At 43.7% G+C, this 18,618-nt stretch overlaps 1 protein-coding gene across 1 annotated transcript in view; it reads left to right on the top strand.

Annotated features, from left to right (window-relative positions):
- Positions 1-18,618, top strand: part of MAST2 (microtubule associated serine/threonine kinase 2) — a 326,453-nt gene that overhangs the window by 130,259 nt on the left and 177,576 nt on the right. Inside the window, exon 4 of the mRNA XM_026651972.1 lies at positions 15,230-15,261. Within this exon, the coding sequence (XP_026507757.1) occupies positions 15,230-15,261 (32 nt within the window). The remainder of the gene's footprint in view (positions 1-15,229; positions 15,262-18,618) is intronic.

The raw sequence follows: 18,618 nt of genomic DNA, 5'->3' as shown, positions 1-18,618 counted from the left end.
ACAAATGAAAGGCCTGATTCTGTGTGGTGCTGACTGCCCTTAACTCCCATTGATATCAGGAGCTCAGTGCCTTACACATTTGGGCCTTAACCTTGTATTACAGTGAAGAATTAAGTGTGAGCAATGAGATTTCTTACATTAATTACTGATGTTTTGTATTAACTTCAGCAAGAGGCTCTCCTCAACTCCCTTCTGGAATAAGGGACTGCTCCACATGGTCTCTGACCCATGTAACACATCCAGTCAGGATTTTTGAAATTTTGATGCTCCTAGTCTCAATGCAGCCCATATTTACCTCCTGAACTCTGAGTTCTTCCTGTCGGGCTCAGCTCTTGGCTTCAGAATAGCATCTTTTCCTAAACCTAGAGGATGAGGGGGGAAGTGACGTTGTTTTGTGGTACAGGAGGAGGAAAGGCAGTGGAATTTGACTCAGCCTTTAGAATGGACATAGGCCTGGTTTCTCTGGAAAGATTCTATGGCTGATGAAGTCAATGGTTGCCCTTAGCTGAACTGAAGTGCTGTAAGGGAAAGCAGACTGAAGATTTGAGAATTTTCTTTGTTTAATTTTGTGTTTAAAATGTTTTCAAGACAGTCTCTCTCTAGTGTAATTAAGCACAACAGATAAAAGTCCTAGACAGAGCACAGCCCTGTAATAGAATCAACTGATTATATCAGTCCACTGTAAAACATACTAATCACTCATTGTAGCTGAAAGTCATTAAGTGCAGCCTGCAGTTTCTCAGATCTGTGTATTTTGGAAGTATCTGTACTCCACCAGAATTTGATTGGGGAATAATTTTCCAGAACTCTGAAACAGATTTCTTGGCATCAAATATGTAAGTCTGAAATTGTCAACAGGATTAAATAGGATTGTTCAGAAACTGCAGTTCCCTCACAGAACAAAACTATAAAAATATTGAGGTACGTGACACTTTTTTTTTTTTATTTGAGAAACCTTAGAGGTCCAAAAACCTAAATTCAGTGTACATCCCAAAACACACAACCTGTAGATCCAAGTGTGCCTTTCAGCTGCATGTTTAAAAACCTGACAGGGTTCAAGGTGAATCAATGGCTATGATCCTCAGCTTAGTTGGCTTTTATTTTGAATGAATACTAAAGCAATAGGTGCTGCTTTCCCAAGATAAATTCTGCCTCCTATAAGCCTGAAGATTCTGCTACACACACCAATGTAAACCTTTCACCGCACTCAGTTTGATCTGTAAATTAATCCTACAAGTTTGGTCTAGCACATCTATGCAGTTTGACATTTTGTATTTCACCTTCAGAGTCTAGTCATGTGTGAAAATGACAAGGTGTTTTATTCCCTTAAGATTAAACTCGTCCAAGCTTTTTCATTTTAACACCAGGATATGGTTCATGGGCTATTCTCATTTTCCAGCCTCAGCATCATTTCAATAATTATGGAGAACTTTTAAGTATCTCAATTGCCAAAGGGGCTTTTTTTTTTAGTTTAGTAAAAAACCAGTCAACAGATGGGTTTGTATGTCTGTGCTGGTCATGGGAGAGTATGTCACAATCCAATGTAATGTTTTTGTTAGTTTAAGAGCATTTACTGTTTTGCAAAACTAACTGTAAAATGAGAATTTCATTGCACTGCAAATAATTGAGTGTTTGGAACTTCTGCCATCTAATAGTTTAAATGCTTTTGGAACTATCTTAATTCTTAAGTGAATGATATGTGTGCAGTTAACAATTGTAACTTATAGGCAGTGTTCAATTTTTCCAAATACTGGTATTTTTCTCTTGTTATATACACAATCCAAAAATGTAAACCGTTGGTAGATCTTCTCTTTTGCTGGTAATATTGACTAAGGATGAAGCACTTGGGACTTTTCTCTCCATTTGATATTCCTGAGAAGCATTCATAATTTAGTTTGACTACAGTTTGGACTTTTACAAGTACACAGAATAGGGCCGCTTCTATTTTAACACAGACGATAGGAAGAAGGAGGCAACATACCAGTGGCTGTCTGCAAATATAGGTACAAGTAAAGATAAATAATACCTATCCTTTCATCTGTTCAAGTCTCTGTGTGGTGCCCATTTCTCAAAATTATAGTGAACACTGTTCCCCTTCCTGAAGCAGAGGCCAGGCTTTCTTTGTTTTTCTTTCTTTTCTTGGGTTGGCAATGTAGGAAGGGGGAGGCTGGAGTAGCTTTAAGATAGCCCATGTACTGAGTGAGTGAACAAAGAATACATTTACTGTCCTGTAAATTATGTCCATACAGAAGAGATGTAATTAACCGTTGAGCTTAATGGATGCCTTGTGAGGTTACAGAAGCTATTATTCATAAACCAGATGAAGACGAGGGAGCTTTATATGGTTAGAAATCCTTTTAGGACCAATTACTAGATATCATTTAGAATTGATTACTTATGTTTTCAATTTCTGAAAGTATTTTCTCCATGATCCATGGGGAATGGACTTGCTGCTGCTTTCATGGAGGAGGAAGACTGTCTCCCTAGCTGAAGGTTTTGGAGAGGCTTTAGAGTTTTCCTTCCCTTGGATCCTCTCCCATGAGTTTTACCATTAGGCAGTATGATCTGGCCCATGGAAAATGAGGTAGTAAAGTTGCCATTGTTCTATTACTAATGCTATTCAGCCTACAATGGAGACTGCAGGAGTTTGAGTGATCTTAGATTATGAATGATTCTTTGTCTTTGTCTGTTTAAAGTAGTATAGGAATGTACATTTTTTGAAAATAAAGTTCTGTTGATGCTATAAGAGCACTTACCTTTACATTGTCAATGCAAGAGTTGTATGAGATACGCATATGGTACTTTACAAGAAAAAAAATGAATTTAGTTACTTTGCTCTCCTACCTCTTCCCAAACTCCTTACATTGACACTGGACCTGGTCCAAGTGAGAAATGAATCTGATAAGATAGAACCATTTTGACTGCTAACGATATGTGATCATTCCATTCTCTCTGTACTGACATTGCAGATTCTTTGGCTCAGGTACAATGCCAGAGGTGCTATTACAGCTCACATGTTTCAGCATGATGTTCCTTTGTAAGCAGTGATTTTTGTATATTTTATATATGGTAATGCACAGAATGAAAATGAACTCCTGAGTAGATTTACTATCTATTTTTCACCCATAAAATACCTGTGGTTTTTTAAAATTTTTTGTTTACGTTAACTCTAAAAGGCACCCAAACTCACAAAAAAAAAAATGTTTGGGGTCACTGTTTAACCTAATATAAGGGTTCAAATGTGGTAAACATTTTTAGTCTTGTAGCCTGATAATTTGGGTGCCAACTTTTTGTTGTTATGGCATTAGAAGCAAGGAAATTACTAACTTTTTAGGGAGTGGGGGTGAGAAGATGTGTGTTTAATACAAAAGGCAAATGGCTTAATAACAGATTAATGTTACTACCAGTATTTGCTTATTTGTAATGGTCTTGGCATTTTTAGGAGCTGTCACAATTTCCCTTTTTTGCATGCCCAGTCTTGAAGGAAAGAACTTTCTGTACAAGATAAGGCAGAGAATAATTTAAAAAACAGTTTCTAACTATGGCATTACAGCAGCACTGCACTAACTTCTGTGAAGGCACTTTCCTTCTGTACCCCTTGTTCGGTACTTATAACATTCCTAAGATATTTCCTTTTGGCCAGAATTTTTCTCAAGCTGGTAAAAAATTCTTAATTTGTTGAAAAAAATTTTTTTTTTTGTTCACTGTATCTTTTTTTTTTTTTTTTTTTTGAGTTGGCCAGAACTGAACACGTTATTCAAAGTATGGAAGTATCAACAATGTGTATAATGGCAATGTATAATCAGCGTTAACTAGCAACCATGAAATAATACATATGACCTAGTGCTGCACACTTTACTCCTGTGATTACTCTCCTTTACTTCCGAGGACTAATTGTATGAGTACAGCGAACAGGGTTTGGCACACAATCATGCACACTCAACAAATACTCAAATTTAAATGTTTCTGATATCTGACTGTGGCCCTGACTTTATATGCAGAGTTATTCTGCATCTCATTTTTTACACTGTCTATCTGTCTCTAGCATATGGTAGCAGCTTTATTTCAGCAGACAGAATCTTATATGATTCCTTTTAAGTCATTGTTATTGGATCTTTGTGGATTGACTGACATATATCTGGACTTTAGTAAGGCCTTTGACACAGTCCCATATGACATTCTCATATGCAAACTAAGGAAATATGGTCTAGATGAAATTACTATCAGGTGGGTGCATAACTGGATGAAAGTCTACTCTCAAGGAGTAGTTATCAATAGTTCGCCGTCAGACTGGACGGACATATCAAGTGGGGTCCCGCAGGAGTCTGTCCTCGTTCCAGTAGTCTTCAGTATTTTCATTAATGAATTGGATGATTGAGTGGAGTATGTGATTATAAAATCTGCAGATGACACCATGCTGGGAGGGGTTGCAAACACTATGGCAGACAGGATTAGAATTCAGAATGATCTTGATAAATTGGAGAATCGCTCTGAAATCAATAAGATGATATTCAATAAAGACAAGTGCAAAGTACTATACTTAAGTAGGAAAAATAAAATGCAAAACATAAAAGGTGGAATAACTGGTAAGTAGCAGTACTGCAGAAAACGATCTAGGGAGTTATAGTGCATCATACATTGAATATGATGCAACAGTGTGATGCCATTGTAGAAAAGCCTGATGTCATTGTGAGGTGTATTAACAAGAGTATCATAAGTAAGACACAGATGACCAGTTTTGGGCATCATGCTGTAAGGAAGATGTGGACAAATTGAAGAGAATCCAGAGGAGAGCAAAAAGGGAAAAAAAGAAAAGAAAAAAGAGATTTAGAAAACCTAACCTATGAGTAGGACCCTACCAAATTCACTGTCCATTTTGATCAATTTCACGGCCATAGAATTTTAAAATTGTGAATTTCATTATTTCAGCTATCTAAATCTGAAAAGTCACGGTGTTGTAATTGTAGGGGTCCTGACCCAAAAAGGAGTGGTGTGTGTGTGTGTGTGTGTGTGTGTGTTTGTGTGTGTCACAAGGTTATTGTGTGTGTGTGTGGGTTGCGGTACTGCTACCCTTACTTCTGCACTGCTGCTGGCGGCGGTGGCGGCACTGCCTGGAGAGCGGCAGCTGCTGGCGAGGAGCCCAGCTCTGAAGGCAGAGCCACTGCCAGCACCAGCGCAGAAGTAAAGGGTGGCATGGTGTGGTATTGCTACCCTTACTTCTGCACTGCTGCTGGTGGGGCGCTGCCTTCAGAGCTCGGCGCCTGGCCAACAGCTGCCGCTCTCCAGCCACCCAGTTCTGAAGGCAGGGCAGAAGTAAGGGTGGCAATACTGTAACTCCCTTAAAATAACCTTGTGATCCCCCTGAAACTCCCTTTTGGGTCAGGACCCCCAATTTGAGAAACACTGGTCTCCCCAATGAAATCTGTACAGTATAGGGTAAAAGCACACAAAAGACCAAATTTCACAGGGTGATACCAGATTTCATGGTCCATGACGCGTTTTTCATGACCGTGAATTTGATAGGTCCCTACCTATGAGGAAAAGTTGAAAGAATAGGGCATGTTTAATTTAGAGAACAGCAGGCTGAGGGAGGACATAATAGTCTTCAAATATATAAAAGGTTATTACAAGAAGGACTGTGATCTATTGTTCTTCATGGCCATCAATGGTAGGACAAAGTTGTAATTAGCTTAGCTTGACGCAAAAGAGATTTATGTTGGATAGTAGGAAAAGCTTTCTAACTATAAAGGTAATTAAGCAATGGAACAGGTTATCTAGGGTGCTGTGAAATCCTCATAGTTGGATGTTTTTAAGAACTGGTTAGACAAACATCTGACCCCGGATGGTTTTGCTATACTTATTCCTATGAGGTCCCTTCCAGCCCTACATTTCTATGATTCTATAAAAGTGTGTCTAGAGCCAATCCTACACCACTTTTTTCTGTTCTTTTGCCTTTGCCCCATGTATGCAACATGTCTCCATTGCACTCTCCTTAAGTTAATAAATATAAATGTTACTCCTAGGGTGACCAGATGTCCCGATTTTATAGGGACAGTCCTGATTTTGGGGTCTTTTTCTTATATAGGTTCCTATTACCCCTCACCCTGTGTCCCGATTTTTCACATTTGCTGTCTGGTCACCCTAGTTCAGGCCTGCACAACATGCGGCCCGGGGGCCGCATGCGGCCCGCGTGGGCTCACTGTGCGGCCCGCGGGGGTTGAGTAGGTGGGCTCATTGTGCGGCCAATGGGGGGGTGAGTAGGCAAGCGGCGGGTGAAGGAGGGGGGCTGAGTAGGCAAGCGGGCGGGCAGTGGCGGGGAGTGAGTAGGCGAGCCGGTGGAGGGGGGGCTGAGGAGGCGAGCGGCGAATCAGTGGCTGACCTGTTCTACTGATCTGGTCTGGCTCCCATCCCCTCTCCCACGGCCGGCTCCAGGCACCAGCGAAACAAGCAGGTGCTTGGGGTGGCACATTTCTAGGGGCGGCATTCTGGCACCAGCCATCATAGGCGCCGACTCCGGGGCATGGGGCCCCGCCGCCCCAGCTTGCCTCCGCTCCGCCTCCACCTGCCCCCCTGAGCGCGCCGCCGCCATTCCACTTCTCCCCCCTCCCTCCCAGGCTTGCCGCGCGCGGAACAGCTGTTTCACGCAGCAAGGCTGGGAGGGAGGACAAGCCGAGCAGCGGGCGCTCAGGGGAGGCGGCGGTGGTGGAGTGGAGGTGAGCTGGAGCGGGGAATGGTTCCTCTACACCCCCATTACTTCCTGCGCCCCCCCACCCTAGCTCACCTCTGCTCCGCCTGCTCCCCTGAACGCACCGCCACTCCGCTTCTCCCCCCTCCCTCCCAGGCTTGCCATGCGCAAACCCGCTATTTCGCGCAGCAAGGCTGGGAGGGAGGAAGGGATGAGAAGCCGAGTGGCGGGCACTCGGGGGAGGTGGCGGTGGTGGAGCGGAGGTGAGCTGGAGCAAGGAGCGGTTCCTCTACCCCCCCCCGTTACTTCCTGCGCCCCCCGACCCTAGCTCACCTCCGCTCCGCCTGCTCCCCTGAAGGCGCCGCCGCTCCGCTTCTCCCCCCTCCCTCACCTGAGAGGGAGGGGGGAGAAGCGGAGCGGCAGCACACCCGGGGGAGCAGGCAGAGCGGAGCGGAGGTGAGCTAGAGCGGAAGGTCGCGGGGGGGGCCCGCAGGAAGCAATGGTGGGGGGGAAATGCGGCACGCCATGGGAGGAGGCAGGGCTGGGGATTTTGGGAAGGGGTTCAGAAGGGGTGGAGTTGGGGGTGGGGCCGGGGGCAGAGGGGCACGAAAAAAAGGGGGGGGGGCGGCCAAAAATTTTTTTGCTTGGGGCGGCAAAAATCCTAGAGCCAGCCCTACCCTCTCCAAGGGTTGCAGCTGTCTGGAGGTGCCTGCCTTCCACACCTTCCTCATTCACACCTCATTCATTCAACAGGGCAATTGATTACAAAGTGGGGGGAAGATCTTATTCTACTTCTAGCAAAAAGACATTTTTCTTTTACCTTAATTATACTACCTTAGGGGCCCGCTATAACAAATTACCGAGGTTCAATACTGCTGTTTCGGTGGGGTGGCGCTGGGGAAGGAGGGTTTGTTTCTGCGGGGCAGGTGGCACTGGGGGGGTGGTGGTGTGTTTCGGCAGCGCTGGGGGGGGTTGTTTCCGTGGGGCGGGTGGCGCGGGGGGGGGGGGGGGTTTGGGGGGGGGGGGGGAGGGGGGCGGGGGGGGGGGGGTGGCGGTGCGGGGGGGGTTTCGGCCCTCAGCTGTTTTCTTTGCAGTAATATGGCCCTTGCCGCTTTACGAGTTGTGCAGGCCTGCCCTAGTTACTCCTAAACATGTGTGTTCCATTACATGCACTGAGTTCTTGAGAGTGTTTCTCTCTTCAAATAAAATCTATTGCATAAAGAAGCTTGGCAGGCATGCCTTATGTGTGTCAGACGTGGCAGTGCTAGTACTCAAAATATAGCTCTAAATTTTGTTAGTCGGTCTTCCTAATCAAATCTACCTGTTTTTCTGATATGCTGTCATCATATTGTGGGGTAGATGTAGGGCATTACTGAAATGCATTGCAGCAAAATTTCCTTAGCCCTTCATTCAGCATGCCACTCAAGTTGATGCCATTTCTCTTTAATATCACCCTGCTGAATCTTTAAAGATCTCAGTAAACTAATTTACTAAAGAGAAATTGCACAGTCAAGTTACTGTACCTGCGATTTTTAACTCTGGCAGGGAGTCCAGAGAGGAGGTTAATTCATTTTGAAAAGCCAACCATTGTGTAATATTATCAGCTAAAAGGTTTTTGAGATCAACTATTTAACTACTGCTTTTATTATAGAATATCAGGGTTGGAAGGGACCTCAGGAGATCATCTAGTCCCACCCCCGCTCAAAGCAGGACCAATCCCCAGACAGATTTTTGGCCCAGATCCCTAAATGGTCTCCTCAAGGATTGAACTCACAACTCTGGGTTTAGCAAGCCAGTGCTCAAACCATTGAGCTATCCCTCCTGCATCTTTACTGGTAATGTAGGACTAGACTGAGTCTTTGCTCTTAATCCCAGGAGGAAGAGCCCTGAGAAAAAATTGTGACTCTGAGAATCTCAGTTCCTTCCCTGCCCCTTCCTTGCCCCCATGAGGAAGTAATCTGTTCCCCCCCACACTTTATCAGCTCAACTTTGTTGGCTGACTCATTGAAGGAGTGAGGCTAGGCTCTGCCCACTTGCTTGGGAATTTACAGAGCATGCAGCCCTTGCTCTCATTCCCGCATCCAAGCCATGATGTGGGGATGTTTGACAGGAAATTCCTTTATACCTTCTAAGATGTACTCTTGAGCCATTGGCAGTTAGGTAACTAGGGTGACCAGGTGTCTGGTTTTCGACCAGAACACCCAGTCGAAAAGGGACCCCGGCGGCTCCAGTCAGCACCGCCTACCTGTCCTAGGCCACCGCGCTGTGCCCCGGAAGCGGCCAGCAGGTCTGTCTCCTGGGGGGGTGGAGGGGGAATGGAGCTCCGCGTGCTACCCCCGCCCCGAGCCTGGCCAGTGCGTGCTGGGGGACAGTGCCTGGGGCGGCGAGAGCAGCGTGCGGAGCTTCCTGACCCCCCGCCTACTAGCGTCAGACCTGTTGGCCGCTTCCGGGGTGCGCACAACGTGTGTCAGGACAGGCAGGCAGCCTGCCTTAGCCCCCTTGCTGCACCGCTGACCCGGGAGCCACCCAAGGTAAGCCCGCGTCCCAGAGCCCCCTCCTGCACCCCCAGCCCCACCCCAGATCCTGCACCCCCACGCCCTGCCTCAACCCACAGCCCCCTCCCACACGCCGAATCCCTCGGCCCCACCCCCCCAGCCTGGAGCCCCCTCCTGCACCCCAAGCCCCAAGAAAAGCTTGGTCCCACCCCGGAGCCCCTGCCCCAGACCAGTGAAAGTGAGTGAGCATGGGGGAGAGAGAGGCACCAAGGGAGGGGGAATGTAGTAAGTGGGGACAGGGCCTCAGGGAAGGGGCGGGGCTAGGGTGTTCAGTTTTGTGCCATTAGAAAGTTGGCAACCCTATAGGTAACTGATTGCCTTAAAATCTTGATGAAACCCTGAAGTAAGTGGAATGACAGATTGGAGGCTTTTGGAGCCACAGTTTCTTGCCAGATTATGTGAGTGGGTTTGACTTGGATACTTAGCTGTACCCTCGCTGGGGCAGTTTGCTATATGTAGATGACACTCTGTGTGTGTAAATTCTTGCCTGTGGTTGCTATTCCCCTTTAACACACAGATTTTTTCTAGTTTCCAGCCATTTCATAGTGACTGAGCTCTGAAGGGAAACCTGAAAGCGCTTTGTTTTGCTAGCTGGGTGCTTAAAAGCATTGTGCATTTTTTAAAAAAGGAAGAAGCTGAAAATTTACACGTTATGATATATGCTAGCTCTTGACTCATTGTTTTGAGGATTGAGACAAACTGGTTCTTTAGAGGAGTGAGGCTATTTGTCAGCTGAATATCAAATCCCTTTTCCAGTTGGTTGTTTCAATATATTTTACAAATGATACTATTTCTTACTGACATGAGACTATACTGAATTTGGAAAGTAATCCCAAACGTATTTTGATTGTTTAGTTGGTTTACGTGTGGGCATTTAGAATAATAATAATAATTACACATTATTAACTACTTAGGGCACTGGTCATATCACCCTTCCACAGCCCTAAATTGTCCTAAAGCTGCTACTGCTGCTTTGGCCCTGCCATGCAGGCTTTGTAAGGGGAGGAAAATCCTGGTACATTGTAATTCAACATGTGGCTAGCAGCAGGAGTGTGAGAGAGAACACACTGCCAGATCTGAGATACCCATGATAATTTTAATTATATATTAACATTATTGCAGGCAAAACACCTCTAAAGTGTGTGGGCTAAGGATATTGCAGCTGTCTAAATCTTCTCAATATTGCTGATTTTAGGTGGTATTGGAAAGTGTTAAGGTAGCAATTTTCTTTAAAGCATTTTTATATTTAATCGGGTGATATAACAATATAATCCTTAATTATTTAGTTTTACAATAAAATTGTTAATTATGGAAATTAACACCTGCAGTGTATACCACAAATTAATCCAACATTTCATCTTATAGATATGTTGTTGTCAAAATGCTCACGTTGTTAGTATTGATGTTTAAATCTCTTTGCCGTGCAGTTTGGCAACCAAATTCAAATGATATTTTATTTTTTGGAGAGAAGGAAATTGAAATACATTATTTTTAATATCCACTTATAAACATTCCTGTAGTAAGAAATAGCAGATTTTCTTGACTTGTAGGGAAAGAAAAGCTTAGTTTTTTTTTAAACCATGAAAAATTCCTTCCTTTTTCAGTCTGATAGGTGGATTATAGTTGGTGTCCTTGCATGGGCAGGTTGTATTTTCCATCAGAACTGGAGATTCTAATCCTCATTATCATTTCTGTAATGCAAGTGGTTTATGTGTAGAAACAGATTTAATTAATCCCCTGCTGGTTGATAGTGCACCCTAAAGCAAACATTTCCAGTCAGCAAAGGAAAAATTTAAAATATGAGTGCATGATGTCAGGTCAGTGAGTGTCAGTTGATCTTACAACATATGTGAAATATTATCCTTAATTTACCAAGCAAAATGTATTTTCCCTTCTAGCTATAGAAATACTTTTATATCATCTTGTTTGGTGGCTCAGCTGGGATGGTGATAAGCTTACCAAATAAGAGTTCCAAGGTCAAAGGCAACCTCAGGCCATGACTACACTTCCGTGCTCCTGCAATCGATGCAGCAGGGATCAGTTTAGCAGGTCTAGTGAAGACCCACTAAATTGACCACAGAGTGCTCTCCGGTCGACTCCGGTACTCCACTGGAACGAGAGGAGTAAGGTAAGTCGACAAGAGAGCATCTCCCGTCGATGCAGCGCAGTGTAGACACCGCAGTAAGTCGACCTAAGCTATGTCGACTCCAACTACGTTATTCACGTAGCTTGAGTAGCGTAACTTAGGTCGACTTACCCCGGTTGTGTAGAAAAGGCCTCAGGAACCCTGGTGCCTGTGCTGGCAGAAACTGGGAACAGCCAGGTAGTGGTGATTTTCAGTTAATTTGAAAGGGCCAAAGTATGGTGCATTAAGAGCACATTTTAGCATCCCGCTTTGCCTGTGGGTATGTGCCACATGTGCAGCTACACATTCAAGGACGAATTGCAATATTGAGAGAAAGTGATGATGAAATATCTCTCCATGGTGCTTTTATAAAGAGTGATTAAAGGAAGACAGTGTGATGTATCACCTACTCCTAACATGACTAAAACACTGCACCCTTCTTCTGTGATTATTAAGTTAAAAAATTAGTATTGCTAAACAATCCCTAAGTTAATTTTATTACTTTTCAATAAAACAGATAATTAATGTAATGGCATTTTCCTCTGTATGTAAAGATACAGCCTGATGAATCACATTTTTGAGAACGTAAGTTAATTGAAAGGGATGATTCCAGAATGGTTCTGTTCTCAGTAATTCAATTTTCCGAGGCAACATGTTGAATAAGACCTCAGTTGTCGGTCATGTTATTCGACTGCATCAGGACTTGACTTTATCCTTCATGCTAATTGTTGATGGGTTTCATCTGTGGAAAAAAGTTTGAGAAATAAAACTAGACAAATTGACAGTCTGTCATTTTTGTAAGAGGATACTGAAAATAAACATGCATTTAGAGGATTATATTACCGACCTTGAGAGCAGGTGGCACAGAGCTGGGCTGAGGTAATCAGGATAATATATCTATGTATTGACAGTTAAAGTGCTCAAAGAGACAGATACTTCAGATTGTGCATGGAATCTGCTATTCTTTGATGTTTCACTCTAAATTGGGGTTAGGTCTTATATGGAAGAAAACATTTTACATAATTAGCACAGTTACTCAGAGGATTTATTGAGTCGTGGAACAATGAAAGAATTACTATACCCAAAGCTAAATACCAGGTCAGATTTGGTGGTCATAGCATGGCAGTGTTATATTAATCATCTTGCCATTTGAAATATGAACTCTGTTTCAAGAATGCACAGATATGTATTGCCAAGTTCTCTTTGTGTGATGTTTGGCAGGATTAGCATGGTAAAGTAATTCTAGTCACCAACACTTCCTTCATAATTAACATACTGAAACTTGCTTCCCTTAGCTGGGCTACAAAAATATCCAAGCTCTTATCCCGATTTATGGGAAATAAGTAACTACAGATCTCCATGAAGTATTGTCAGGCTCTACCGTTTTGTCTATACTTGAAATGTCAGTCGAGTGCAATGTACTTTAACTGATTGATTGAAATGCGCCTTAAGTCCACATATCAGTACTTTGTGTGATTGAAGTTACCCTGGTAACTTGTAGGTGTAAAGATGCAATCAGCTGAGTGCCAGTATGGACATTCCAGTTTCCTCAACCAATGAAAGCTCCTTAGTTCACCAACTACGACCCCACTCCTTTTGCACCTCCTTATTCCCTGCCCTGCCCCTTTGTGCAGTGCCCCCTGAAATGTCTGCACTCCTGCTCCTGAAATGCAAGTCTCAGATGGCTGTCCTGCTGTGGATCATCAGCTGAGACTTCAGTTTCTGCCCCCCACACTATTCCCCTCTGCACTAGCTATGTTCCCCACATATGCTGTTCCCTTCTCCAGTAATCCTTCCTCCCTATATCCCTGGTTCTGGCTCTATAACTCTGCAGACAGTGGATTGCTGATGGTGCACTGGTTGAAGCTGCAGCAGGAAGAGCAGAGCTGGCGGTGCTGCTGCTCACAGTTGTTGAGCTTCCAGCTCCACTCCCCTTGCTTTGGCCCTTCCATGCCGTTAGCCCCTTTAAAACCTGTTGGGGGGCGGAAGGGGGCAAGGCTGGGCAGCTACCAGGTCTGCTGTTCCTGATTCAGTCAGTTAAGTGGGGGAGCAATGGTTGGGGGGTCAGGGGACATGGCTGGGGAAGGAGGTTACTATTGAATGGGCACAGAAGATTGTAGTTTCAGGTGGATTGCTGTCTGAGGGTCTGCAAAGTAGGAATGAAGGGACATTTCAGGAGGGTAATATGAGGTGGGACATAGTGGAACAATGGATATAAAAACTGATGGCTGTACCACTGATTACTCGCCCTATTGTAGTCAAGGCCTTAGAGGTGTTGAATTTCAAAAACTGTATTGTATATTGATGCTCTAATTGCAGTATATTCATTTAGGTGCAATCACAGAATGAATGTGACTACTATAGGGATAGAGTGTAATTCAGTCATGGCATATTTGATTGAGTTACATTGAGAGATCACATATAATATACCATATGTTTTTCTAAAGTAAAATGTGTTAATTTCCAAATTCAGACAGTGGATTATGGATTAAGAAAAATGTTGTTTTCATGGATAACGAAAAGTTACTCTCACAGGTACAAATGAGAATAAAAACAAATGTAACCCTTTAAACATAGGTGTCAACTTCCTCAGTTTTCAGGGGATGCTCGACCCCTGCTCCGCCCGAGGCCCCGCCCCCACTCCATCCCTTCCTCAAAACCCGCACCCCGCTCTTCACCTGGCCCCACCCCCACTCCACCCCTCCCTCAAGCCCCCACACCTGCCCTGCCTTTTCCTGCCCCCCACTCCACCCCCTCCCCTGCCTCTTCCTGCCCTCGGTCCTCTCTCTCTCTGAACAGCTGATCAGTAGTGGACAGGAGGCGCTGGAAGGGAGGGGGAGGAGCTGATTGGTGGGGCATTGCAAACAGAAAATATGCTGGCTCTAGCTGTAATAATTGTAAATGGTAAAAAGTAAATTAAAGATTTATATTAGGGTCAGTTAGAATAAATTGCATTTGATCGTATTAATAACACCATTAAATTTTAATTGCTTTAAATGTGATATTTATCCTCACATTGTCCTATTAAAAATACAGAGTAGTAGAATTATTAAAAAAAAAAAACCTCCCTAAAAATACACGTGTGGCTCTTTAACTTTACTGTTTATGACTTATTTCTTGGGTGCCTTGTTGAAGGTGGACTCTGAGTAGGATGATACCCCCATCTAGTGGTGAAATATTAAAAATGCAGCAGTGTAAAATGTTTTCAAAAAGAGAGAGAGATGCGCTAACCTGAGATGGAAGTTCAAAAAATATTTATTTATTTCCATGTCTTTTAATCTTTACAGTTAATGGTGAAATGTGCTGATTCTAAGTGCAAGGTGCATTTCTTTGATTTTCTCTTCTCAAACATATAGCAGTATGTGTATATTTAAAAAAAAAATCCAAGACAAAACACCACTGCACACACTTAGCCCCTGGGGAGATGGTAGGAGAACAAACACATGACAGATGTTATCATGTTGCTTGATGCACTATGGGAAGGCACTCAGATGCTAGAGTGATGAACTGTGTAGGACAGAATAGAATTAATTGCAAAGATGGTTAGTACGTTTATATACAATTGTATGCTTCTAATTTGTGACTGTAAATATCATAATTGTGCAGACAAAGCAAGTATTTGTGTGCATACCTGGCCAGTTGAGTGCTCAGTTGGCTATAAACTGGTGCAAATACCATATTATGCATGCAATGATAATATATGTGGTAACAAATTAGGAGTGCTGGCATCTTTTGAACACACCTTTGAAAATCTAGCCCTTAATATTTTATTTGTAAAGTAATATTACTAGATTAGATAAACAGGAAGTTAATTTAAGATCTTTCTTCATTAATTTTCTAATGTTTTGTTTGTATTTTTTCCAGAAGGAACTCAGTCTCCCTAGAAGAGGAAGCTTGTAAGTATAATTACTTTTCATCCATTGCTGCCATAAGTGCTCCTGAGAGCATTCTGTGCAAAAAAATAAAAAATTCTATGCAAAAAAAAAAAAAAATTCTGCACACAATATTTTAAAATGCTGCAACATTCTGCAAATTTTGTGGGTCAAATAAATGTGGAGGCTCCAGCATGGCATTGGGGGCACGGGCCACTGGCCGCACAGAGGTGGGAGATCACTATGCAGCTTTCCCTCCCTCCCCCTCCCTGACACAGACTCAGCGGTGAGGCTGCATTCAACCCTGACAGAGTGCAAGGATGGGGCCTGCCCCAGAAACAGCCCAGCGCCCTGCCCCTCTGTGCTAGGTGTATCAGGTAGGCTCAGCAATGCAAGATCCAAGTGTGAAGAGGCTTAGTGTTGGGGGATCCATGTGTGGTTTGAGAGGGTTCTGTGTGGGACAATCTGGGTGCAGGCTGCTCAGTGGGGGATCTGGATGTGGAGGGGATCTGGATGCACAGGGGCTTGTTGGGGGTTCTGGGTGCACTGGTAATGGGTCTCTGCAGCGGGGTCCAGGTGAAGGTGGTTGGGGCTCAGCGGTGTGTGTGTCTGGGTGTGGGGGGGATAGAGCTCGGCAGGGTGGTCTGGGCATGGGGGGTTGGTGGAGGGGTCCAGATGCTGGTGGAGTGGGGCTCAGTGGGGTGGGGATCCAGGTGCAACTGGTTGGGGCTTGGTGGGGCAGGGATCTGGGTGCCGGGGGCTCGTCTGGGTGGTCCAGGTGCAGGGGGAGTGGAGCCTATCGGGGGGTTCTGAGTGCGGGAGGGAGGTGAGTATGAGCTTGTCTGGATGCACAGGGGTTGGGTGGATGGGGGAGCAGCTTCCTGTACAGGGATCCTTCCCCCCTCAGCTGAGGTGTGATGGGTGCAGGAAGTGGGGGAGTTTGCAAAGCTTCCTGCAGCCGGGGGAGAAATCTGTGGGTGGGTCTGACCCTGCCCCGGATGCTGTGCAGTGGAAGAAGTAGTCCCGTCCTCTGCAGCCCAGCCCGGACTAGCAGCTGAGCCCGGCAGAGGGTAGGAGCCATCACCCGGGTCTTCCCCAGTTCTGCCTCCTGCCCCACAGTGATTTACCTCTCTGCTGGCTGCCCTGGGCACCCGAAACATACTGCTGGGGAGGGTCGCATGACCACTCTTGTGGTTTCCCTTTGCTTCCCCATCAGAAAGTCATTTTTCTGCAGGGAAGCAAAGAAATCTGCGGGGGACATAAATTCTGCACATGTGCAGTGGCGCAGAATTCCCCTAGGAGTACATAAGGCTTGCTTCAACAAAAATACGTGCATATTCTCAACTGTTGAATCCACACAGAACTATCAGAGACAGATATTTTTTTTTTCATTAACATTTTTCATGTGCTGTTATTGTGTTTTTGAAAGGTGCCATGTTGGCCACGTTGGAGTCTAGGGTCCTCTGTCCTCTTTAAGAGGTGGAGGACAGCCAGTGGTAGTGCAAGCCTACTCAGTTGCTTAGCCGGTATGGCTGAACCCTGACACGAAGGAAACTTACAGGAGTGAGTGGGGAGTTCAGCATTCATGGGGCAGACAGTGCTTGCCTTTTTTGTTGAGACTGCCAACAGTGGTCCCCGTTGCTTCCAATCCCAACCTTTGTACTCCGAATAAAATGTCCAGTGGGGCTTATACTGAGATTTAATAAACTAATTCCACACAAGTCACTGATGGGAACAACAATTGGTCACTGCTGTGTGGACAGTGTAGATGTGAAAAATCTAGCTTCTCATTACCAATCCCTGCAGGTTTTTGTTGTTGTGAAATCAAGACCATAGAAGTATTGCCACAAAACATAAAATAGCAAACTGGAAAAAACGGGTTTCTTAAAACAAGCCAGTTATTCATTTTAACATCTCTTGTTAGGTTTGCAGAGTTGTAGGAGACTGTTTTAGTGATAATCTCTGAGAGAATTTAACTGTTGCTAGGTTTAGTTTTCTGTGGTCTGGTATGTGGTAGAATAAAACTGCATAGTGGCTGGGTTATATAAAGAACAAGCGAGGGTGCCAGTTAAACCTACAATAAGCTTAAAGTCATAGCCTTCTAACTAATAACCATGCCCTAAAGTTTGCATATCACAGAAGCAAAGTCAGTTCTGTAGGTTACCTTTTGTAAGCTGTCTTAGATTTCAGGTTTTGGTAATGAATGAGTTTTAATTTTTATTCTTTAAAATCTCTCCTTTGTATAAGGAGCAATGTTTGAAAAGTGCTGTGCGGTGCCTACGATTCACTGCTGAACAATATGACTAGGTCAAAAGGCTTTTTTTTAATGAGGCATGAATGAACCTTTTTGTTGAAGTCATATGATGGTGTTAAACTCAGTTATTTAAAACAAAACAGAACACAGAACTCATACATCAATTATCCATCAGTATACTTTTTAGGCCAGCTTAGCTAGATTTGTATTAGATTTTAGGAACACTATTGCTTATATGATTTGGGAACAATCAAGACAGTGATTGAATAAGAGCCCACTTGGACAAGTATTTGGAGACAATTGAGTAATCAAATACTTGATATTAGTTATTCATCTGTAGCCTTTACCTTAATGTAACAATTCAGATTTTTTGCACAAAGCATTTTTGATCTGGAGTTGAGGATGCCAAAGTTTTTCCCTATTTCTTGGTCAAGTATGGAGATGGGTACAATATAAAACTATTATAAGTATTAACAAGAGAAACATACGGCACAGTGGTCAGGTCTTTAGGCACTGACAGTTTATGATGGTTTATTTAGTAACTATGGATATTGCTGAACTGTTTGTAAAGTATTTTTCTCCAGTTACTTCAATCCTTTCTTTTTGATTACCTCTATGACGAGAACTTCAGTAGCCTCTGTTTATAGAAGGCAAAACCATAAACTGCAAAGGGCAAGAATAACAGCTACTGACGTGATTTCAATTTTTAGCGGAATAGAGATTTTCAAAGTGTTCAATATACTTCTTGTAAAGATGCTCTGACTAAATTATTTTACTGTGTTTCCTGGAGTTATAGGAAGTGCAGTCAGTCAGACCTAGTTATTCTGAATTGGTTTACTTTTGTTTAGTTTAATAAGTTAGTACTATGATGTGATTTTCATTTATTTCTGATTGATACCCAAATGCCCTTATCAACAAATTAGAATCGTATGGCTCAATGGAAAGAGCCTTGTGGATTTGTAGATCTCAAAAATCTATTTCTGTTTATCTCAGAGTTGTCAATAGTTGTTGGTACCATAGTATCGAAGTCCTCCCCATATAAATAAAATCTGCATAGCAAGATCTATTGAGTCTACTGTTTGTTCTCCCATCTCTGATTTAAAGTCTCTGCTCAGAAAATAATTTAA

Source organism: Terrapene carolina, unplaced genomic scaffold, assembly GCF_002925995.2.
Source record: "Terrapene carolina triunguis isolate 2854851 unplaced genomic scaffold, T_m_triunguis-2.0 Scaffold110, whole genome shotgun sequence".
Lineage (NCBI taxonomy): Eukaryota > Metazoa > Chordata > Testudines > Emydidae > Terrapene > Terrapene triunguis.
The sequence above is the reverse complement of the archived record's forward strand: the minus strand, read 5'-3'. Positions and strand labels throughout refer to the sequence as shown.